At 34.9% G+C, this 23,866-nt stretch overlaps 5 protein-coding genes across 5 annotated transcripts in view; 2 read left to right on the top strand and 3 right to left on the bottom strand.

Annotated features, from left to right (window-relative positions):
* Positions 1-96: 96 nt before the first annotated feature.
* On the bottom strand, positions 97-6,413 carry LOC113232801 (zinc finger protein 622). The gene is made up of 6 exons (XM_026467602.1): positions 5,756-6,413; positions 4,715-4,915; positions 2,988-3,142; positions 2,261-2,401; positions 1,233-1,361; positions 97-384 (listed from the first exon to the last, which is right to left on the bottom strand). The coding sequence occupies exons 1-6, from the start codon at positions 6,224-6,226 to the stop codon at positions 273-275; spliced, it is 1,209 nt and encodes a 402-aa protein (XP_026323387.1). The 5' UTR covers positions 6,227-6,413; the 3' UTR covers positions 97-272.
* Positions 6,414-8,034: 1,621 nt separating this feature from the next.
* Positions 8,035-9,770, top strand: LOC113232854 (peptidyl-prolyl cis-trans isomerase-like 3). The gene is made up of 4 exons (XM_026467710.1): positions 8,035-8,175; positions 8,474-8,572; positions 9,198-9,316; positions 9,516-9,770. The coding sequence occupies exons 1-4, from the start codon at positions 8,035-8,037 to the stop codon at positions 9,640-9,642; spliced, it is 486 nt and encodes a 161-aa protein (XP_026323495.1). The 3' UTR covers positions 9,643-9,770.
* Positions 9,771-9,868: 98 nt separating this feature from the next.
* Positions 9,869-12,841, bottom strand: LOC113232853 (zinc finger protein 436-like). Its single transcript, XM_026467709.1, has 2 exons — positions 12,467-12,841; positions 9,869-12,355 (listed from the first exon to the last, which is right to left on the bottom strand). The coding sequence occupies exons 1-2, from the start codon at positions 12,620-12,622 to the stop codon at positions 10,790-10,792; spliced, it is 1,722 nt and encodes a 573-aa protein (XP_026323494.1). The 5' UTR covers positions 12,623-12,841; the 3' UTR covers positions 9,869-10,789.
* A 437-nt stretch (positions 12,842-13,278) lies between these two features.
* LOC113233272 (protein obstructor-E-like) lies at positions 13,279-18,083 on the bottom strand. Its single transcript, XM_026468330.1, has 7 exons — positions 17,823-18,083; positions 17,502-17,732; positions 16,717-17,106; positions 16,321-16,429; positions 14,411-14,608; positions 13,779-13,854; positions 13,279-13,601 (listed from the first exon to the last, which is right to left on the bottom strand). The coding sequence occupies exons 2-7, from the start codon at positions 17,718-17,720 to the stop codon at positions 13,466-13,468; spliced, it is 1,128 nt and encodes a 375-aa protein (XP_026324115.1). The 5' UTR covers positions 17,721-17,732; positions 17,823-18,083; the 3' UTR covers positions 13,279-13,465.
* Positions 18,084-23,428: 5,345 nt separating this feature from the next.
* The window catches only part of LOC113233318 (protein obstructor-E-like), a 1,909-nt gene continuing 1,471 nt past the window's right edge, over positions 23,429-23,866 (top strand). Inside the window, exon 1 of the mRNA XM_026468408.1 lies at positions 23,429-23,531. Coding sequence (XP_026324193.1) covers positions 23,429-23,531 — 103 coding nt within the window. The remainder of the gene's footprint in view (positions 23,532-23,866) is intronic.

The raw sequence follows: 23,866 nt of genomic DNA, 5'->3' as shown, positions 1-23,866 counted from the left end.
AAATAAATGTTTCTTCAACATTGGTCAGCGCATTAATGACAGCAATAACCATCTAAACACATTTACTTCATGGACCTACTTTATAATATTATTTCTTTTGAGTAAGAATATCTATGTTTATTTCGAAAATACGACAAAATAGTTTGAAAATAGTGATTGCACTTCTTTATTTGAGAGATTTCATACAATAAAAGATTAAAAAATAACCAGTTGAATTGTCCCTAGTTCATAGCAAGAAAACTAAAAAATATGCTAGGTGAGTCTAGAATATTCTAGAAGTTTACTTGAGGTCGATAATGTTTCTGGAACTTGTTGTTCTTCATTGAGAGCTTCATCTGCCATTTGGCTTGTACACGCTTCATGAAGTGAATGTCGCGTGCTTTCCTGAAATTCAAAAAATAATATCGTTAGTTTATAAGTATAGTTCGTGAGATAAATACTTATACCTTAGCCAAATTCGATTTAATGTCAACAAATAAAACATATGACTTTTAGGGTTTTCATCTCAGACTCTTTCACAGTTACCACAATTCACCCGAAATTCAACTAGATTATGGATAATACTAAATCTTGAAGACATGTTTATAATGAATATTATTCAATAGAAATTTCAAATCACCCAAAAATTACATAAAAATGACCAGTAATTAATTATTTGTAAAACTGTCATCCCTAGCATACTAGTGAGTATTTGATTTGAAGGGAGAGATTGCAAACATTCGAGTTCTGGTAATAATTCAAGTTCAGAATCGGAAATAAATGCTGGATGATATAATATGTGGTAAATTAATATCAAATAAAATCTTTTGTTTCTTTTCATCTACCGTTTCCTACCATCTAGCAGTAAATATTAATAGGATGCAAACACTTCTTTTTATTCCTGAATCATATGTATCAATAGGTATTTTGTAAACTTTATAATAATTGGCTAGGTAAGTATTACTTCTACATAACCCAATTACCTACTTAGCTATTTAAATTCCAATTAAGGGAGCAGGCCGTTGGCAGAGCAATCCTTAATAATGAGCATTGAAAACAATGTTCTTTTCCTATGCCATCATTGGATGCCTAGCAATGTTTTAAACCTTCTACTTCGAATTTGGCTAGAGTATAGGTCACTGTCACATTTCTTCTGGCGTGGGGCATTTTTGAACATTGCGTTCCTTCACAAAATGGGAATTCTAACAGCATTATAAAATTTTTTCCTATATAATCTAATCGTAAATACTCACTTAGCGGCAGCTGCCTGCTCTTTGGGCGCCCACCCGAGCGCCCGGTACATGCCAAGTAATCTATGCAACTTGCGATCAGATTTCTTCACCAATGCCTGACTGTTGTGCATTACGTTCTGCTTGTAATATCTGTAATTACAAAAGCAGGATATTAGCAATCGTCGATCGGAAAGAAGGTGGTTATTGCAAAAATGTACGCAATGTATGTAAGTACATTCAATTAATTTGATTGAGTATGTGGGTTGATCGGAAAATTTGCATAAATATAATGATAGTTGTGTATTTTGATATAAATTCGTAATTGATACAAGCTCATCTACTTATTAGTATAATATAATCACGGTGACGTCAAGAAACTTATTAATGAACATTATAATAATATTTATGTAGGTCATACGAAAACCCGAATATAACACTGTTGAAAACTTGAATACACACAAGTGACGGGACGAACAGGTTGTGCGCCTGATGATAAACCACACGCTTGTCCATAACAGTTACAGTGCCACACAGAGCTTAAAATTGCAAAGGTCTGAGGGGCACTACCACTGCGCCCGTCACCCTGAGACACAAGTTGACAACTCCCATGTGCATGTAATTTCACCAGCACCCTTACCCTTCAAAATGCTGACATTACTACTTAGTGGCAGAAATAGGTAAGGTGGTAGTACTACCCTGGACGAACTCTTTCACAAGGAGCTCTGCCGCTACTACATTGCGTACCTTTTCTACATATAAACTTTGTAGCTAAAACCGTTATCATAGTAGCGAATTGAGGGAGCGACAAAATCATAGTGTCAAATAATACTAAGGTATTTTATCGATATACCTTAATATATATAATTATAATGTCAAGCCTAGAATCAGCTACAACCAATTCATGTATTATGTTATTTACTAAATTGTTATTATTTTATTAATGTGTGTTGTATAGTGAGTGTTGTAACAATTAACTAATATACGACTGTGTATTGAATTATTTCAATAAAGTGATAGGTTACATTTGGAATAAAAATAGCAAAGTATACCTCATTAGAGATCTATGTCCGACAATAACGCCTGAAGGTAGCACCAGTTGAAAGTCATCTCCGTCCAGGCTGGCTGGTCCGTCTACTTCTTCATCTACGTCCATTTCTGCCTCGCCTACGTTCTGGTCTGGGTACGAGGAACTGTAAAAAAGTTATTATTAATGTAGTAAATAGTATTTTTTTATATATCGTCGAGGATAGTGCAATTACGCGTAACGGGCATTGGATTATGAGTTTCCTTTTCGGTAATTTAATGGCCAAATCGAATCCGGGTAAATACCGTGCCAACAAGTTATCATGATTTACGGGGATCTGTTGTTAGCAGTCCGTAGACAACATAAATTAATGCTTACTGTGCAAAAATGAAAATTGGAGCCATTGAAATAACAAATTAATAACTTTAAATCCCTCTCCTGTAAAATGTGCTTTAGTGCAAGTACGCCTTTTACCAATACTACACACGCGAATTTGCTCTATCCCCGACGACATATTATTATATGAAAAAAAATTAAACTTTTTCGAATCATTTCACCAACGAAACTCAATAACTTTTGTTTTACGTCTTTTAAGCGCAAGATAATATGGTGGACGTCACTAGAAGACATTAAGATGGATTGGTAGTGATTAGTCGGTTTTCTGCATATTATATTATATAAAGTCAAAAGAATAATGGAAGTATATAAATGTATAAGAGAGTGTTCGACATAAGGCATAACATAATTACTACCTGTAGTCATAATAATCAGCATACTCTGCCAATGCTAGTCCCTCATGCAGCATTTTGCAATGTCCCTTATCAATCATGTGAGCACGAGCTGCCTCCATAGAGTAGAAAGTCCGCCCAGTATCATTGCACCATAGGCACATGTAGCCTTGAGAGATCTGAAATTAATGTCTTTTATATTGTTTATAGAAAACTATAAGGCTTAAGCTGTAATAGCCTACCCAAAAAATTAGAAAACAATACACGTAAGACACAAAGAAGACAGAAGAAGAAAAAATTAAGAAAGTCGCAAGTAACGCCGCAGGCTGTAGCTAAGACAAAGACGGAGTTATGTAAGCTGGTGAAATTACAGGCACATGGGACTTGTCAACTTTGCTTATGGGTGACGGGCGCAGTGGTAGTGCCCCTCAGATCTTTGCAATTTAAAGTGAGTGGCACTGTTACTGGTATGGACAGGCATTTAGCTTACAATCGGGCGCACAACTTGTTCGTCCCGTTATTTGATATCATAAAAAAAGTGGAGGCCTACAACAAATCAGGTGAATAGACTAAATTGATAACAATATTATAAAAATTGAGCCATTAAATGTGAAAACTTAACGAGTCCTTAGGTTTTCACGATTGTTACAGATAGGAAATGAAACTATATTTATATTTTTTAAACAAACCAAAGTATCTTGCTATGATTTAGTCAGCCATGACCATGGGACCTTAAAGGGCTCGAAACCTTAGTTTATTTGATTCAAAAAAATGGTATTATTTCCTATTAAAAAATAATTTAATATGAAATGACAAAAAAGAAATTAGTTTTATCTGAGTAAATAGCTTATACATGGAAGTTTTCCAATAAAACTCTTAAAGAAAATTAAAAGATTTTAAAGAATTTATATAATATATGACATACTTCTGTGGAATAAATGTAATGTAAATGTAAATAAAAGGAACTTTAGGTACAAAGATCAGTAACACAATTTTCAAAGTATCTTTGTTCACATTGTTAATATCTAAATTACTGATAAAGAAAATACGTAGTTAAGATGTTTTCGAAAATATTTGTTCAACTGGATAAGACCACTTGGTAGTCATTATTGAACAATAATAATAGCTTAGGCCTTAAGACAGAGTAAAAATGTTTTTATTGAAAAATGTAGAGAATTGCTATGAGTCCCAGTATCCTACAAGGTAATCTTTACTTATTATTAAGCACATAAATTGTGAGCTGCCTAACATATAAATAAACATCACTTGTTTAAATAACAAAACACACATTTAAATAAAGTATACACCTGATAATATATAGATGTCTTCATTTGATCATCAACAATAAGGAGTTTTTAGTTAGTACACCAGGCAAGGCACATCTTATAGACAGGAAAAGCTTACCGATGGCAACACTCGTTCTCATTGTATTACTTGAGATTATGCTAATTTCAATTGCTATTTTTAACATAATATGCATTCTGTGCAATATCATGACTTCAAGATGCAATATAATGTTATTTGAATAGATAACATTACTGATTGGAAGGATATAGAGTTGCACAGTCTTTGAACAATAACAAGATATCTAATAAAATGGTATCGCAATAATGATTGGATAGTTGGTACAGCCTGTCTTGGTAACCTTTACAGCCCTATTAGCAGGTTAATTAGGTATGATTGGCTGTTATTCTGAATGTGTGGCATATAAACTAATAAAATAGATAAAGCTCAACAAGACTGAACATTACCTTTTCACCCAAATACAGCAAAAGTCCTTTAACATTGACACAGTACTCCACATCCGGTATGAAGAAAGAATGGGCCGTAGACATGTGTTTTAGGTTCTTTACCATATTCTTGCTGTGGTGGCTGCAAAACAGGCAGTCTCTGGGTTTGATCAGTGAATCACTGCCTTTGATTCTGCATTCTTCCCATTCATCCGAGTCCAACTGTAACAAAAACTTTATATTGAATACTACTATAATGTCAGGTTTGTCTTAAATATTGAAACAATATTGCCACTTCAGCAACCTTTTATAGATATGTATGACCAATATACAACCTCCACAAATTTTAGATTTATTTATTGAGTAGGTTTTTTTTACATAAAGGCACTTATGCAATCAAGGTCAAAATCAGTACAAAAAGCAACAAGGAAATTTAAAAAATCTCACTTAGCAAAGAAGACAGCTCCAGTTGATAATTGGCAATTTTTAAGTTTAAACATTGTTCAAATCAAAATAAAAGGAGAATAAAAATAAAATAATTTTTTTTGTTATAGGAAATGAAACTATTTTTCCAGACTTAAATCGCGTATATTTGTTTTTTTCAAACAAACCAACGTTTCGGGACCTTTACAGGTCCCATGGTCACGGTAATATTGTATATGTATATGGTAATATTTTGTTATCCACATACAGAGCACCTATTATAACAATACTGCCCTTGTAACAAAAAAAGGCAACAACTAAGCGTACTTTACACAGCAGTTGTGCCTTTTTTCACTCTGAAGGCAGAATAACTTCAAAAATCTTGTATACAACACTATATGCAGTATTTTCACTCTCTTTTGAAATTTATCAAAATTATTTGAGTAGTGTTTATCCTAAGCGACAAAATATTGTGCAATTAAATGAATAATATTATCAACTGAAAATAATTCCTGAAGTTCTGTTGGCAAAGATTTATAATAGACTGGATTTATAAATTTTACTGGTTTGGATATTATTTAGCTGGGTATTTTAATGCCCATCACTAATCATAGAATAGCCTGAGCAATAAAAAAATACCTCTTCAATTTCCGAATCTGTTTCAACATCTTCCTCAGCAGAATCATTAGCATTGACAATGACAAACTTGCCCGGTCTGCTGTCGCCATGCGCTCCACCAGCCTCAACTTTCACATAACTGTCTGTGTCCGATTGACTATGTTCTTCGTCTTTGTTCTCTTTCTCAGTCACCACATACTCGGCCTCCGCCAGTTTGTGCTTCTTACTGTTCAAATGATTACTGTACGCGTTTTTACTATTGAACATTTTTGAACAGTACTTGCAGTACTGTGAATCATCTTGGTTACTTTCTTGAGCCATCTCTCTATGCTCTTTAGCGCGGGCTTCGAACTCCTCTAAAGTCACAGGAGGTATATTAGCAACCTTCCTCTTCAAATTATACCTATGCCAGTCCAACTTGTAATGTTCACGCTGCAATTCAGGAGTTTTAAACAACACCTGGCAGGTAATACAAGTATATGAATCCGGCATTTTGATAAAACTAAACTTGATACAACTATCACAGCTAAATTGAACACTTGAATGCAGTCTCGATTAAAACCGCAAAGGAAATATGAATGAAATGGAATAATTAATGCAATGTGATGAAAGAAAACAAGGGTGGGGTGTGGAGTGGGACGGGAAACCAATTTGTGGACTTGCGTGTTACGCACTTTAATTTTGGCTGTACAATGCTTGCGCACTACAATTATAGCACTAAAGTACTGTAGTGAATCAGCAATGTTGAAAAAAATCTATTTCCTGCGCAGTAGAAAAATCTTTTTCAGTGATAATGTCAATGTCAATGTCATTGAGTAATTTTTAATTTTATTAATTTATTTGGTTAGGCAGAGATTCCAACATACAGCCTCTTCTACTATAGGATAATTTTCCGAATTTGAAATAGTGTATTACATTTTTCCGAAAAATTATCTGAAAAACTGAAAAATATTGGAAAAGTATAATTCGAAGGCTCATATTATATTCTTCGTTTAAAAATATCTTTCAGTTTTATTTAGCGTGAATTATAAAAAAGAATTGTATAGATAAAAACAAAGTAGGGAAATGCGAGATTTTAAAAAGGGCCCTTTCACTACTTGCAAGGCAGACCGCCGCCGTGAAGGCTCCTGCCTTTACGGGAGACTGCTCACACACTGTCCTGGGTATGGCCCACACACGTAAGTATGGAGTCTCGCAGGACACATTGCACGATTCGTAATCCTGCATTATGCGGTGGACTGTCCCTCTTAAAGGGGCATTCATTTTCCTGCATTGCAGTGCAAGCAATCCTGCAATCCTATAAATCTTTGTTGGAAGTCATATAAGTTTGTGGAATGAAAATTAGGCACTATGTAACTGTAAATGAATCAATTAAATTTTTTTTTTCGACATCTTTCTTTGAACACAAATACGCAACTGACGATACCGTAAAGTCAACATGACACGAGCCTGCGTTATAGACAATTATATGTATATACAAACTCTAATAATCTTGGAATGCGTCGTGCGAAACGTCTTAGGTGGGCCATACGTAGGATGTTGTGTGGGGCAGTCTCCTGCCTGTGCGGCGAGCTCTCATGCTGATAATGAATAGTAGGTCACCTAAAAGTATTAGCTCCATCGTTATCGTTCAGTAACTTCAACCTTTGACAAGTGTCATCGTCAAATGTGGAAAATTAAAGGAAAAATATGCGGAAAAATATTTATTTTTCAGAAAAATATATGATTTTTTCGAAATGGTAAATCTATGGTCTCAACACTTTCTCTGACTGACTTGCAAAAATATATGAAGAGGCTGTATGGTTTGCCCTAAAGAGCCTTTGCCTATCCAATAATATGGGCGCAGTCATTGACTTACAATAGGTCAATGGGCGCAGTTTATTAAATGTTATCCAATTTTATATCATTTCGTAAGAAGCACTATCGAAGACATTTAATTTTTGTAATGGAATCCAAGAAAGCAATTACTCTCAGTCTTGGCTGTATGGCGCATTAGTGCTTTGCCTTTTTTAATGGAAAAAACAGTACCAAAAAATTTGAGTGACGTCTAGTTTCGTTTGTGGTGACTTCTCTTGTATTAGTAGTTTGTGGTGACTTCAATGACTTGCGCGTATCAACAAAAACAATCTCACGAGAATCTAAATCAAATGGAAATTATCATCATAAGTAATAGGTTATATAGCTTATTGGCATACTGCTGGACATAAGCCTCCCCCTGTGCACGCCAACACTCCTAGTCTTTTGCCGCCTGCAACCGACCTCTAAACGTAACACAATAATTATTTAAGTAGTTCTCAAAAATGTCAGTGACTCTTCATACTGATGTTGGAGACATAAAAATAGAATTGTTCTGCGAACAGTGCCCAAAGGCGTGTGAAAATTTCTTGGCATTATGTGCTAGTGATTACTACAACGGCTGTCTTTTTCACAGAAACATCAAGGTATAAACGGACTTATTATTATTACTAATTAATAGAACATTCAGACTGTAATAAACATATCAACATTGCTGGTCAAACTATAGCGACTTAGAAGCGTTATTATTCTAAGTATAGCGAAAATAAAATGGCTCGGAATAAACTTAATCTGAAGAAGCAACTGAAATAAATGATGTACCCAAGCTGAGTGGATAGATATTGTAAACAATTCTCAAAAAATACTTATTACTATATTATATTATACTATATATGTATATATATATATATACACAAACTAATTATTATGTTACCAACTTTTTAGGGTTTCATTGTTCAAACAGGGGACCCAACCGGTACAGGCAAAGGAGGAACATCAATGTGGGGAAAAAAGTTTGAAGACGAATTCAAAGAAGAACTGAAGGTAATTTTCAAAACTGCCTCCTTTCTGTGTCACCATAAACAAATGTTGTGACACAGGAATAATAAAAATCGAAGTGAATTTTTTCTAAGTGTTCGATCTTTGTTTAATAATTATAACAAACTAGTGTAGTAATGTCACGAAAGGCATTCAATAAAACTTTACTACAGGAATAAGTTTTTTCCGGTTTGTACAGTACACACCTTTTTGATTTTATTGTCATATTGACTTCAGTTTCAGTGACTACAATTGAGTAAATCACAATATTATGTGCAACTAGATAGACACTAGTGTGGTGTTCCTCATGATTGAAAATGGAGGATACTGAAATAAGATTATCCCTGTGTGAAAAACACCCTTACAACTATAAGACTGGAGTGGACTAAATCTACTTTTTTAAAATTAGGACTGCCTGAATCATGACTTTTTGCCTTACTAGACAAAATTTAAATAGTCATTGGTGATGCTGGAATAGGCATGCAACCGTAGTCTCACCTATTGCAATTGTTTGTTAAAAAATTGAGCATACTTAAGCCAGAATATGTTCACTCACTACTCAGCAGCTCAAATGTTATGAAGTTTTTTTCTGTAAGTAAGTCTACAATTTTCAATGCAATGTTCATTCCAGCATAATGCAAGAGGTATGGTGAGCATGGCCAATAACGGGCCAAACACAAATGGAAGCCAATTCTTTTTTACATATGGGGAACAGCCACATCTTGATCTTAAATATACTTTATTTGGAAGGTGAGTTTAATTCTTTCAATTATAGTCAGACTAAACTCTAAACTCTAAACTCCCTTTGGGAGTATAAATCTGATTTTCTTAAAAGAGAAGTATATTACCCCTACAAATTTTCCAATAACTAATCAACATCACCCACATACCTACAGGTTTTCCTGTAAAATATGAAGAATTACTGAATATGAATGAATTTTCATTACAGAATAATTGATGGATTTGAGGCTCTTGATGATTTGGAGAAGATGCCTGTGAACCCTAAAACTTTCAGGCCACTAAATGAAGCAAGAATAACTTCAGTAACCATACATGCTAATCCATTAGCCGGTTGAACAACAATTAAGTTCACATGAAGCAATTATAGACTATAACAAACTGTAATTGAAATAAATATTTGTATTCAAGATTTCACTGGTAATTTTTTATTGCTCATAGTTAAAGTCCACAGACAATAGATGAATATTTCTTACAAACTATTATATTAATATTGATCACAATAATTTTTTTTTAAGTTTAATAAATTACCTAATTAAATAAATATTTAAAAGACAATTGCCTATGTATTTGGTTTGTTATTTTAAAATTATTACAACATGAACAAATAATTAACGTTAAAAATTCAAACAGATACAATGATAAATAAGTGCTTGATACCTTGATAGTAATTGCAAAGTTTAGTTATAGTCATTGAGAATAGGCCTAATCTTTTTAAAGGACATTCACTTCTACAATCTTACCATAATGGCCAAACATTACACATAGTATAATACAAACTAATTTTTGTGATAGCATGTGGTAAAAGATGCATTTTCCCAGTCTATTTCTAAATGTATCCACCGTAATTGATATACAAGGAGTTTTCTACATTCTACTTTAAGATTAATATATGTATTTTATACCCCATGTAATGATGTTAAATTATGTTGTACCATTAAAAAAAGGTCAAATTATTGCAATCCCTGTGGCACTGTGCAGATGTCGCTAGCTGGAACTTCATTGGACACACTGACAGCAGGAGTGTACTTGAAAAAGAAGCCACTACACTATTACAAATAATTTTGCAATTTGACCTACGGGAAACACTGATTTTGCACACAATGTGTGCTTAAGACTGGTTGTATATGTATATAGGTTTAGATAAGCTGCATAACGTAATTATTACAAACATAACCATCAGACTTATCAGGAGCCATTTCTTAAATCTATATAAACTATTTTCTAGTATAGTCTCTAGATATTCAGTCACTAAAAATAACATTAGGTACCATATTTTAACAAGATAATCACATGTGCTTAATATAATTTTACATAACCATTGAAACTAAAGTGAATAATCAAGTTATGTATACAGAAATAATATAAGCGTATAATTTGTCTTAATTTATAATAAGTACCTACAACTTTTAAGTGTAACTTTTAATGTGGAATTACGGTGCCACTAAGAGAAAACTACGAACACATTAAAAACTTTTCTTAAGCTCACGTCTCTAAATCATAGAAATTGTCGTCCATAGCATAATCTGGCTGTTCCTCTTCCTTCTTGATTTCAGTTTCAGAAACCTTTTCTTCAAAGCTATCAGCAAAATGTGATTTAATATGTGCTACTAATTCTGCTTTCTTTTCATATGTGGCACCACATTCTATGCAAGGCATGTTCACAACCAAGCATTCATGAGATTGCTCATGCTTATTTAGTTTATCTTTTGTGTTAAACTTTTTATCACATTGATTGCAAGAGAATGGTTTCATTCCCGAGTGTAGAGTAGCATGTCGATCCAATTCCCTTTTACGGGGAAATTTCTTGAAGCATACCTTACATTGAAAGCTGGATTGAAATACTCTTGATCCAATATGTGCAATTGAAACATGCGTTTTGTAAGCATCTAGTGATGAGAACCGTTTAGGACATTGATGACACTTTATATTTTTTGGTTTGTTTTTGTTAGATGCAGCCTTGTTCTGTTTTGGTGGTGAATTTTGGACTTGTTTGCTGGAAGTGGACGGATTCTTTCTGATTTGATTACTGAAGCTACTTTCCCCAGCTATATGGTCTGGGACTCTCGGTAGATCATAATCAGTATTCGAAGTTTCTCCTGTGGGTGATGTGATGAGATTGCTATACGGGTTCACATTAACAATCATATCACCTGCATCCTGGTCATCATAAAAATCAGTCTTCTGTTCAGGGCTGATGGGTCCATGACGCATTTCATGCTTGAGGAGCTTGTCTCTTCGACCAAAAGTCAAAGGGCATTTTCTACATGCATAAGGTTTCATACCAGAATGAACCAGTACATGTCGCTGTAAATCAGCTTTTGCTACAAAACTTCTGGGACAAAGAGGACAAACATGGGGTTTATGTCCAGCATGGATGCGAAGATGTTTACTTAAATTAGTATTACGGGAAAAGCTTTTTAGACAGTAATGGCACTGGTAAGGTCTTATTCCGGTGTGAACAATTGAATGTTTTCTCAAATCAGATCGCCGACCAAAGCATTTGTCACACTCTGTACACTGATAAGGTTTATCATTGCCATGCACTAACTTTGCATGTTGGACAAACTGTGTGCGTTCTGCAAAAACTATGCTACATTCAAAACATCTATATGGGAGGTTGGGATCATGATATGCTTGCTCGTGTTCTTTGCACTTTTCTGGAGATACAAAAGCTTTGTCACAGAACTGACACATGGACACATTTTTAAAGAAATTGTCTTGCATGTCTGGTGTATTCCTTTCGGCAGTTTCTTGATCAACTTGTTCTGTTGTGTCAGAGTCTTCAGACGAATCATAGTCAAGGCTAGGATCAACTACCATCACCACACTGTCTTCCACTATGTAGTTTTCAGGCTTAGGTTTTACTAATTCTTGGTTATAGTTACTCAGCTCAGATGAATTGGAGTTGTCAAGTTCGTTAACTCTGTTGGAAATCTGTCTTAGTCTAGCCTCACTTTGAATACACTGCATTCTGAATTTTGCACATTTATCCAGTTTGAACAAGCACTTGTAACAAATATTTCCTGGCAGTCCATCATTTGAATCCATCTGTGAACATGTAGGATAATTGGTTAATTACGAGTTAATTAGTGAAATAAAGGAATATCTCTTAATGCAAACGCAAATATCATAACGTAAAAGGAATCAAGTAAGCCTTACCTGAAGTTCGAAACATTCCGCAATTTTAGAGGTTAGTGAAACACTGGTATTATCGTCGTCAGGAGCTGACCCATATAGCGATATCATGAGCGTACTCTTACTTAAGCACAGTCGACACAGCGTGTGAAAATTGGCTATAATAAAAGAGTCTTCCATTTTGTATCCAATCTATTACTGAGCCATAGAAACGTCCTTAGAAGTCGAACTACGCTGGGAAATCCCAAATGGATTGACAGTTGCCGTATTCTTATTTTAAAAACACTCTAGAATGACACATTTTATGAAATTTGATGGGGCTCGAAAGGAAAGGCCCAGCGAAGTGACTACGCAACAGTTCGATCCGTCCGGAGAGCGAACTGGGGCGATGTCCGCTAGGGCTGCGCTAGTGGAATGTACCGTCTCCGCTCCGCCAGCGCGCCTGCCTCCACCTCAGTCAAGTAACAACACAATATTTTCTTTATTGCAAATTTTTTTATCACTATTTCTCGCGTTGATTATATATTAAAAATCAAATCAACAATATATTTGCAATTTGTGCCACTTCCACTTGTAATATTAATTTAAATTTGAAAGATTCCCTTCAAAATCGCGCTATTTTCGCTGAAAAAGTTAACTGTTTAACAATGCACGACATTTTTATCTATGATTGGTTGAAGGACCTCTACGGTATTACATTATCCAATCACAGCTAAATATCCAAATGCTAGAAACATGCTCAATAATGTTGCCATATAACATATTGTTGCCATATTATTCGTAATAGTAAAAATATATTTGGAAAAAAAATTAATAAAATAAAAAATATAGGTCAAGTTAATTTTTATTGAATAAAATAAAAAATAATACAGTCTACATAGGTATAGGTAGGAGATAGATCTTCTATGTTAACCAAAGAATTATTTGACACTTATAACCAACGTCATGATTCTTGAAGAAATTAAAGGAAAAATAAAATTACTACCTATTTCTAACTGCATACTTTTCTGTCTGTAAATAAATTTATTCACAGTTGGTTACATGTCTAGAGTCAGTGCAGGCTTTGGATTCGTTATCGAATGAAAGTCCAGCATCACAGCTGAGCAGTCTGGGGTAACCTCGTTGGCAGGCTATGTACTCCTTGCATCTTGTCCCGTATCTGTGGAGAAAAATTAGCGTTTAATAAAAAAACATTGCCACCCACTGGTACGTGAGTTCTAGTAAGTTTTTGTTGAAGCTTATTCTCACACTGAAGTTTGTATGACATTATTTAAGTTTAAACATAGGTAGGCAATAGGCATTATACTAATTATATTATACTAATTAGGCATTATACCTGTATTTAGTGATCGTATCGTCTAGTTGCCCATGCTCGTTCAATTCCGGTACTGGGCAAGAGAAACCTTGGAAGACTGAAAACAGAAGATTAAGATTAATTACTCTATTCTGCTTGCGATACAAACCTTGTAAAGTATCAAATTCGACGTGCTTTTGATTATACTCGCTTGGTTTACACACATTTAAGGGCCTTCAAAGTAGACGCACAGAAAAGCGCTGCAGTAGCGCCATTGTCACAATTAATTAACTAAATTCTGTTTGAAACGCTATAGACGTGCGGCTGCCGTGGCACAGTCGCGCCATCGCCACTGTAGTACATCTACAAGCGTCTAATTTGAAGGCGCCTTAAGCCGATTCATGAACATAACCGAAGTTGTCAGTTTAAAATGTTATGTAAGTACCTACCGACATAACTGGACGCATAGTTTCTGGTTAACTAGGTAATTATGAATCTATTAACAAATTTAGTGTGGCGTCTCTACGCACCGTGAACGAGCCGTCGTGAAACGCGCGTCGTCTGGGTGTAAAAATATACAGTGTGCCATGACTCTAATAGAATCTAATAGCTGCTTGAATAAATAGATATAAATACATTGCTACTTTATCTTCAAACACTACAGTGTTACATACCGGTAGGATTACAAGAAGGAACATTTTCAAGCCAATCGCAGCTGCTCAGTTTGTCGTTGAATACCAGGCCATCGGGGCAATGCATAATTTGCGATTGCCCTTTCTTGCACATTAAGTATCTACTGCAGTCACCATCTTGTAAACCGAAGTAGCCATCACTGAGTGGACATCCATGGGCGGGGTCTACTTTTTCTGGAACTTAATATTCAACTTACTAGTTAAAGAGTCACAATACTAATTTTATCGACACAGAATCGCATTGAGCTGATCAGAAAAACTTTAAGGTAGTGGAATCGATGTTGGACAGTGCTCCAACCATGAATATTTTTGAACTATACCGCCAAACATAAGGAAACGCTAATTATTTCTTCATCAATTTTTTTTTATCATTTTTGATCAAAATGGAAGAGATCAGTTAAATTTTAACAGCTGGCGGCCATCTTTATTCGCCATTATCACGGTGCGAAATAAGACGGTGATTACAAATTTAAAATAAAATGGATTCCTTATAAGGATCCGCGCCTCACGTACGTTTTTTATAATCATATTTGAATGTGGTATCTAAGAGTGTGGTGACTTCTGTGTTTATTGCTGGATCTCATTTAGCTATTTACCAAATCATGGACGTTTTTGTCCACAATCGGATTTTAACATAAAAGAGCTTTACTTGTGTTTACCGTCTTTTTATAGCCAGACTTTTAATTTAGTTTATAGCTTGTTACATTATTTTAAGTCTCCACAGTAATGGAAACTGTGTCCGTCCCTGGTCGTCCGTTACTGGACTTGATTATTTTAGACATGGCTCTGAAGCGTTCATGTTTAGGTGTCCATGATTGGAAACCGTTCATGGCGGGGTATCCATGATTGAAAACCGTCCATGACGGGGTGTCCATAATTGGAAATTGGGCTGTCCATATAAGGATACTCAAACAGCGTCTATTTTTTCTCGAATAACGAAAAATGTTTTCTTTATTAATTGATCTGATTAAAGCACTTTCAATCGTTATTTGAAAACTTTTTAATCAATTAAACCTATCCTCTAGTTCCACAGGATAACTCATCCAAAATTAAAAGACTAAAACAAAAAATAAATCCTTAAACCGTCCATGATTGGTTCCACTACTTTATGTCTTTGTAAATAACTTTATGTCATGTGTGGAAAAGAGGCGCAATGTCTAACGATTTAAGAAGCTCTTTCTGAACTGATTCCGTATTAAAAAGTGTGGTGACTACCTTAACTTAATTTTCTTGTTAGTTATGCTTAAAGTATAACTTCTTTGTACATACATCTTTTATAGGTAGGTTACCAAGTAAATGACCTATGCGTGCTCTTTTTCTAATATGTACGTAGACAACCTATTGTGGTGCACCCACTGCCCGTAAAACGCGCGTAAAGTCAAACGCGCAGAAGCGCCCGGCGCGAGCCGCTTCGGGACACGGGCCGTGCGGAGCTGCCTTTCGACAATCTATTTATTAGATGGCCATAGGTTGTTTAAGTAAGTCCTCTGTTATGTCCATTTGATTTTCTTTGGCAAATTATTTCCTTGGAATTAAATCAGCAGTGGACGTCTTCCGGCTGATATTGATGATGAATTCAATCACAAAAATCGGACACTAAAATGTTTCACCTTTATAATCTTTGAAAGCTTTGTACCGATTTAAGGGTTATTTTTACCTCTAAAATCCTCAGACATAGTAATTAGTCATTTTTTTGAAGTGCCCTTGGATTACCTTGTAAAGAGTGAAATCGGGCAATATTTTTTTCTTAATCTTTGTTTACAAAATGGTTTTACAAGAAGCGTGTGTATTTTGTTAATATCGTGTTCCTGAGCATTAAAAAGGTCCAATTTGAGTTAAACAGCTCCTCAATAAGGCTACAAGATTGTATATTATTTTAGCAAAGGACTTACGTTTACCGCATTTTGCTACTGACGGAGAAGCGCAAGGGTAGTCTGGATATCTTGCATCAATGTTAAAGTGGAGACCATCAGGACACTTCCAACCATACGCGACGTATTTCTGAAAAAATGATCATCACGCATGTGTATTAGATCCTGGTAATAAATATGAAGTTTTCTGATGATTTAGGTAACTCAGAGTCGTATTCCAGAACTCTACTCAATGCTCAAGTTAGGATTTGAGCAGACTTGAGTATGATTTCAAACACTGGAAATACGACCCTAATGGCAAGGACTTGAGTATGATTTTCAGTGCTCACTGCAATACTCAAATCCTGGCTTGAGTATTGAGTAGAGTTCTAGAATACGACTCTCAGATATGCTATGAAACTGTTAAAAAAGTCTCACCTTACACTCGATGTAAGATCCACAATCACGATTGATAGTATAGTACCTATTCTCTTCAGCACAGATATAATTAGGAACAATCACAGGCACCACTTCCGGTACTAAGGGTGGAGTTGGTTTAACTGGTTTTGGCGTCGGAAGGAATGGGGTAGTTCCTGCTGTATTAGATGTTGAGTGTGGAACATATGGAGTTGAGGCGGTTGTGTATGGGAATGGATCTATAATGGGTTTTGGGGGAGGAGTTGGCCTTGGTGGTAGTAGAGTGGGTCTCTGGGTGGGTTGCGGTCCACATCTCACTTCTGAAGCATCATTGCAAGGATATTTAGGCCACTTCACCTCAGGATCGAAAAGCAGATTATCAGGACATGAAAATTTCATTGCTGAAAATTGCTGAAAAAAATTATTTCAACTGTTAATAAAACATTCACATTCTTCTTTATTTTTATCGTATGTGTCTATCGAAGTAAATGTACCTTTTTACATTTATAAAGATAGGAATCAAGTAGTTAACAACTTAGATTTATTATAATATTATTAATTAATTTCTTGTTGTTCTACTGCTTTTTATTCGCACTATTAATTTTGATTTCCGTATGTTTCTATTCTAATCCATTTATAGTATTATTAATAATACTTATTGTTTTGTGTGACGAGCAAGATAATATACGTTTATCTCAAGTATTTTCAACTATTGATACTTTTTGTTTTAGCAACATTTCTACCTTCGTTGTTCAAAGACTTTAGTAGACTAACTTTAGGTAGTAGGTACCTAACTGGTCACTTACCTTACATTCTATGAAACTTTTGCATAGATCTTCAATAGCATAATAATTATTCTCATCGGGGCATTTGTAATGAGGCAACGGTTGTGGCACATCGATAGGCGGAGACGGTGTTGTCGTAGTTTCAATTTTGCACACCACAGTTGCAGGGTCTGCGCACGGGTATTCTTGCCATTTTGCTTCAGGATTGAAATACAGACCATCTGGGCAAATAAATTCCATCGCCTCACGTTTCTGAAAATATTTAGTAGATTAATACCTGATTATTTTTTAACAACGTCAAATAAGTTTATTATATGCAGGATAGTTAAAAGCATTAATTACTTTGCATTCAATAAAATGATCGCATTGGTTAATAACACGATAGTAATTGTACTCATCAGCGCAAACATAGTCTTTCAAGTAAGGATTCTTGAAGTAGATCGGATATTTGTATGAAAGCAATTGATCATGATCTCCGAAAGCACGTGTTGGCTGAGGCTGTAGTTCGGGATTTGGTTTCCGGACATTTGTCGACCCAATGGGTGCAGAATCGTTTTGTGGCCGTAGCGGGTCATCAACCTCAAGAGGTTTCAGGGCTGGAGCGGATTTATAAGGAATGTCTGAAGTCACAGGTTCAGCAGCTGGAAAAACATTATAAGCTATAGGTAGTTTTTCAGAATATTCCATCGATGGGCTTCTAGAGTCAAGATTTTGGATCATAATTTGTTGCAGTGAAGGTTTTGACACTCCATGTTTTGTCTGTATTGCTCGTCTTTCAGAAAATATGGCAGTAATATCTCTTTGTTCTTCGACATTAGAATATTTTGTTAATAATACTGCGTTCACTGTTAAACAAAATGAATAAAACAAGTTGAAAGTTCTCACAGTACTTATGCGTATAAAATCTGGAAACAATTAAGTTAGTTCTCGTTAAGTTTAAGAATATTCCTTACCATTGACCACAAAGGGTAGAAAAAACACTAAAAGTTTAAGCCGCATAGCCACTATCAATATAGACAGTTTAATTTGAATCACAACTCGGAACTGTTACTTTTGCTTTGAATTTCCTCCTTATATTCTAGAGTTTATCAATATTTTCTAATGAGATCACCATATTGATAATATTGGTCGTTAGTAGGTAAGTAATTAATAACAGTTTTGTGGCTTACCGTCTTAATTTACTATTACCACCCTATCGTTATCATAAAATATTTTTAAGATAGCAATTAATAATAATTCTTTTTTTTATGTTACCAAGTGACGGGACGAACAAGTGTTTCCCTGGGTGAACTTTACTGCTACTCGATTGAGCATACACCTTGTCATTATTTCACGCGATTTTAATTTTGGTTCAGACCAGTGTTTTACAAATATTGTTCTGCCTTGGCCCGATTATTTTCATCGCCTATTAATTGCGAAGTATGGAGCGGCTGCTTATTTTTTACTAAAGAATCCAAGTTCGCGGAAAATGACGAAAGTTTTATCCTGAGGTCTGACGGTTCCACTTCAACAAGGCGGGAATGTTGTGACCCGGTAATTTATTATGATGGCCCGGTACCTGGTCGCGACCCACCAAAAGGGAAACGCTGCCTTAGACAATGTTCTATAGCCAATTTTGATGAAGGAATTTATGAGCCGATTGAAATTTTGTTCAAATTATAATTTTCTCAAAATTGTTGATACTATTTATTACTTAGAATTAACGCTTTAATAATGAATAGGATATTAAAGTGAAAAACTTCTTTCAATTTCTTGATTGAAGTTTGAACTTTCGAAGTTTTTTTTCTTAATGTCTCTAACCTTTCTTTAACATCCGCGTGTAATTAAATTTTTAGTAATCATTCAATTACTAAGTTAAAATATAAATATTATTATTTCTGAAGTGTTCTTTGTTAAAATCAGTTCAGGAAATGGATTCATAGTATTACGACGTGCAGACCCTTCTAATAGATACCTTAATATTATTATACCAGCTTTGCTTTTATTAAACATTTTTACCGATGCACGATAACCTTATCCGAATAATGGTAAGCAAAACTTAAACAAACCGATTGCTGCAGACTTCATTTCCAGAAGCACAATATGCTAACGCTACCCTTAGGCTCATATCTAATTTGTACGTTACACAATTGGCCGTAAAGTTCATTATCATATTGTACATAACAATATTGTTACAAAAATTTGCTTCCATTTCATTGCGCCACAATATAAATTGAGCCTTAATCTTTGAGATTTGTAAATTTGTTCGTTAAAATCAAGATTTCTTTAAGGGTCGATATCCCATCGAAATATGGATTACGACATAAAAATAGATCTTCATCTAGATTATAGATTAACTCTTCATTTATGTAGCGCATTCGTCATGTCCACAAAAAATTATAACAAATTGCCTGATATTAAAATAGGAAACAAACGATAAAATATTAAAAACAAAAACTAAAAGATTTATTTTAACAAAATGTTAATATTATACGGAAATGAAAACGTCTTTATTTATTCTCACAAAGGAAACTTGTACTTATATAATACCTGTGGTATTCAGTAACATATGGGAATATGTTACTAAAGACAGTTTTGTTTGTGAAAGTCTGGTGTCCATATTAGGATTAACCTGTGTTATAGAGCACCAGTAGCAGTAGACCTCCTTGTGAAAGAGTTTGTTCAGGGAAGTACTGCCACTTTAACTATTTCTGCCGCCAAGCAGTGGTGTACACACGCTGCTACAGCTGATAATGATGGGCAAAGTGCAGTGAAAGAGACGCGCTGGGCGAAGAAAGAAATCGTTGCGGAACATCCGGTTGGCTGCTGATAGAGACAAATATTGGAAGTTGACGGCCAACGTTCAGGATTATAGAGGCACTCTAAGAAGAAGATGCTGTAGTGTGAGTGTTGCTGCGTTCAGGTTTCGAAGGGCAAGGGTGCTGGTGAAATTACAAGCACATGGAACTTGTCAACTTTTGTCTTAGGGTGTCGGGCGTAGTGGGAGTGACCCTCAGATCTTTGTGATTTAAAGCAGGACAGGCGCAGGCGTGTCGTTTACCATCAGGCGCATGACTTGTATGTCCCGTCACGTAGTTAGGTATTATTAAAAAAACAAAACAGGCTCTCATCCTTCTAGTGCAGACGTAAGAAAAATAGTCATAAGACATAAAGATAGGTGTAGATACTCCATTACTTTAGCAAATGAAGATTTTCAAAACAAAAGCAATAAAGAAAATAAATAGCTGTTGTTAAATTAGCTTTAAATATATTAGAAGACTATTAGTATGTTATGTTGTAAGTGTATATGTAGCCACGTGTTTGTATATATACAGTATATTTGATAATATTGATGTTTTCTTTAAATGAAATTTTCTAACCAAATAAACTTGAATTTAGCCTATTCTTACTCTCTTCCTTTCTATTTTGTTGAGCCCGAAAGGGTTCACAATATGATTCTTTTACCATGTAACACCTTGTACGCCATTGTAGAATACAAATAAAGAATATTCAATATTATGTTACATTAATAAAAACCTTTCTATGTAAGAAAATTGCGATACCGATGCTGTTGACCACCAAACCACCGTCTCGACATTGACTAACTAGTAAGAAGTGTCAATTAATATTAAGACGTAATAACATGAATTCTTGGTTTTATAACATAATAGATGCTCTGTGTAAGTATATTTTATCAAACACGCAGTTTGTTTATATCCAAGTAAATCCTAACATTGCCTTTTTTACAACATAATAATATGGTCCTAATTTATAAGCATAAAAGAACAGTAGAAATAGAAATTTTTATACATATAGCTTGATTAGGTACAATATTGGTATGCCGTATATTTACTTATAACAAGACTAAGTATTCTGAGCAGATTCATAAAAATTCGTCTTCTAAAGTGTAGTAAGACAAAACAAAAAATACGGTAGAAGTGGTTAGTTAGCGTCAGACGCGTGCCAACATATTAGGTCTCGAAAGACCTACTTGAGTTCAGTCCGCCATGTTCGCTTTGTATGGTATGGTTGTGTCATTCTTTGCCGCAATTCCTCTGAAATCGCACAAAAAATACACACTCCAAAACAGCACTATAAGGCTATTGTGTTGTCTTGGAGTGCGAAAACGATAACCGCACCAAAAACATTACCCGTAGTAATATTTCATATCATCGGTAAGTTTTATATTAATAAATTTTCAATTTCCTGTATATCGAATTGATTCAGATATTAATCGTTCGTCATAGTCTAGCTACTGGCCACAAGATGGCAGCATGTTGAATAAAATTTCAATATAAAATCAAAACGTCGTAACTTGCAATAAAGTAATTGTACATTCAACGATATAGCGACAGGCTAAAGTTTTAATTATATTTACAATCCAGAATTTGTTACATATTTTTAAATTAAAAGCTATGACAAATCAATATCAAGAGTGTTTACCATTTGTTTGTGTCTGTTATGGCGACGACAGCGGTTCCGATAGTAATAGAGGCTTTAGGTCATTCAATTGTTTTTTTTTTTTCCGTGGTGATGAATAATAGCGATAACGCTTTTCCTCTGTATATATTTTTTTCATTAGCCTATTAGCTCCGGTGTACGGAAATCTTTAAGTACCTAGTTCGTTTCGTAGTTTAAGTCAATCAGACGAAACGTGCGTTCACATCATCGAGGTTACTATAGTAAGATATTTAGGCTGCTCTCAGACAGACTATGCAGTCTGCACTTCGAGCTTGCGCTCAAAGTTGTTATACACAGACTGCATGCAGTCGACACTGACTTCAAGCACCTCTATTCCCACTACTTCTGTTGTAATGTTCTGTTGATAGAACTACTGGTACTTTTACGATTCTCAGTAGTTCTGTCGGTAAACCCTAACTCAGGAGCTCAGTATAAAAGTTTACGGCAAAATGAAAACACGGATGTTACTTTTGTTATTATTGTTTGCGAACAACGATTGAAGTAGAAACAACCAATTCGGTTGATTTTGATTTCTGCAACAGGAATTGTCGCATGGCGCCTGTTAATACTGTGAGCACTAAATGTGGAGAACCTAAGTTCGATTCCCGGTAGGGTCGAAAGAGTATTTTTTTATAATATCAAGCGAACAAGTCGTGCGCCTGATGGTAAGCTACACGCCTGTGCATAACAGTTGCAGTGCCACTGACAGCTTTAAATCGCGAAGATCTGACGGGCACTGCCTCTGCGCCCGTCATCCTGAGACATAAGTTGACAAGTCCCATGTGTCTGTAATTTTATTGTGCAAATCTGATCCACTATTGTTTTTTAAAGTGGTGTCTTTGAACGATACCTAATGCTTAGAAAAAATTGGATGATGATAAAAAATACACTGTATGCACCGTGTTGCGAAGTTGCAAACAAATAGTATATTTTTTCTTAGTAGAAAATATACATATATTTTACTCCGGTACCATAATTAGTATAATATCATTGCTATAATCTGTCAATTATAATTTCATAAACAATGTGATAAAAGCGCTCTTTATAGTTCTGAATCAAAATTCTAGGGGGATTCGCTCTGGACCTTTTGGAGGGAAAAGTGTCGTTTATTTTTCTTTCAATTATTTTGTGAAATCTAGTCAATCTAATCAATTTGGTTGTATTTTTTTTCTTGTATGTATTTTACGCGATAATTACGGCCTTTGTGAATCTATTTTGATGATAATGTTTTTATCGGAAAGAGGGTACCATAGTGTTGGCCCCATTTAAATTTTAAGAAAATATTTCGCCTAAGAGGGTGAAAAACTAGAAGATAAATTTATAATAACCAATAGCAATACAACTTGGTAAATAGATGTAATTCACCGAAGTTTTGAGGTCGGTTTTTTAGTACTCTGTAGGTACTGTATTCATTTTGATAGATTCTGGTCTAACTGAAAATTGTACGTAGATACCAAATATAAGTCCAATCTAATAAGAAAAATAAAACACAATTTGTTTGCTATTTCATGTCAGATAGCGACTGCCAACGATACTACATCTGCATCAACAGTCGTCCACGCGTCCTGGCGTGCGGTGGAGACAACGCCTTTGACGAACTGACGTCAACCTGTGTCTCTGCTGATGAAGTATCTGCCTGCCCTTCAGACCTTCGAGCTGTAGCTGCAAGGTCCAGGGAAGATGAGAAACAGAGATTAGCCAAGCAAATTCAGATAGATTCCATTCCTCTAAATCAGAGGAGGCGACAGTTTTAAAATTTCTGGTTTTTTATGAATACAATTTAACAAAAGTCAAAAAGAATCCTACTCGAAGTACTTTTTAATTATTGAACACAAAATACCATGAAACAGGCAAAATACGTAATTTGGAGGAACAGTAGTATCAAAATTATCTGAATTATCAAACTAAATAACCAAAAGTATCTACTTACTTACATATATTATATT

This window comes from Hyposmocoma kahamanoa, unplaced genomic scaffold (genome assembly GCF_003589595.1).
Source record: "Hyposmocoma kahamanoa isolate Upper Pololo Valley unplaced genomic scaffold, ASM358959v1 78, whole genome shotgun sequence".
NCBI classification, from domain to species: domain Eukaryota; kingdom Metazoa; phylum Arthropoda; class Insecta; order Lepidoptera; family Cosmopterigidae; genus Hyposmocoma; species Hyposmocoma kahamanoa.
Note: the sequence above shows the minus strand (reverse complement) of the source record. Positions and strands in the feature narration are given on the sequence as shown.

Excerpts from the sequence above, each read along its gene's own strand:
- LOC113232801 (XM_026467602.1), bottom strand. The coding sequence starts at position 6,226 with ATGCCGGATTCATATACTTGTATTACCTGCCAGGTGTTGTTTAAAACT. Across the intron at positions 3,143-4,714 it reads TGCTGTATTTGGGTGAAAAG|ATCTCTCAAGGCTACATGTG; the intron begins GTAATGTTCAGT and ends CATTAATTTCAG. Across the intron at positions 385-1,232 it reads GAGCAGGCAGCTGCCGCTAA|GAAAGCACGCGACATTCACT; the intron begins GTGAGTATTTAC and ends TTTGAATTTCAG.
- LOC113232854 (XM_026467710.1), top strand. The coding sequence starts at position 8,035 with ATGTCAGTGACTCTTCATACTGATGTTGGAGACATAAAAATAGAATTG. Across the intron at positions 8,573-9,197 it reads AATTCAAAGAAGAACTGAAG|CATAATGCAAGAGGTATGGT; the intron begins GTAATTTTCAAA and ends TGTTCATTCCAG. Across the intron at positions 9,317-9,515 it reads AAATATACTTTATTTGGAAG|AATAATTGATGGATTTGAGG; the intron begins GTGAGTTTAATT and ends TTTTCATTACAG.
- LOC113233272 (XM_026468330.1), bottom strand. The coding sequence starts at position 17,720 with ATGGAATTTATTTGCCCAGATGGTCTGTATTTCAATCCTGAAGCAAAA. Across the intron at positions 14,609-16,320 it reads AGTAGCAAAATGCGGTAAAC|TTCCAGAAAAAGTAGACCCC; the intron begins GTAAGTCCTTTG and ends TTGAATATTAAG. Across the intron at positions 13,855-14,410 it reads TCCTTCTTGTAATCCTACCG|TCTTCCAAGGTTTCTCTTGC; the intron begins GTATGTAACACT and ends TTCTGTTTTCAG.
- LOC113232853 (XM_026467709.1), bottom strand. The coding sequence starts at position 12,622 with ATGGAAGACTCTTTTATTATAGCCAATTTTCACACGCTGTGTCGACTG. Across the intron at positions 12,356-12,466 it reads CGGAATGTTTCGAACTTCAG|ATGGATTCAAATGATGGACT; the intron begins GTAAGGCTTACT and ends ACATGTTCACAG.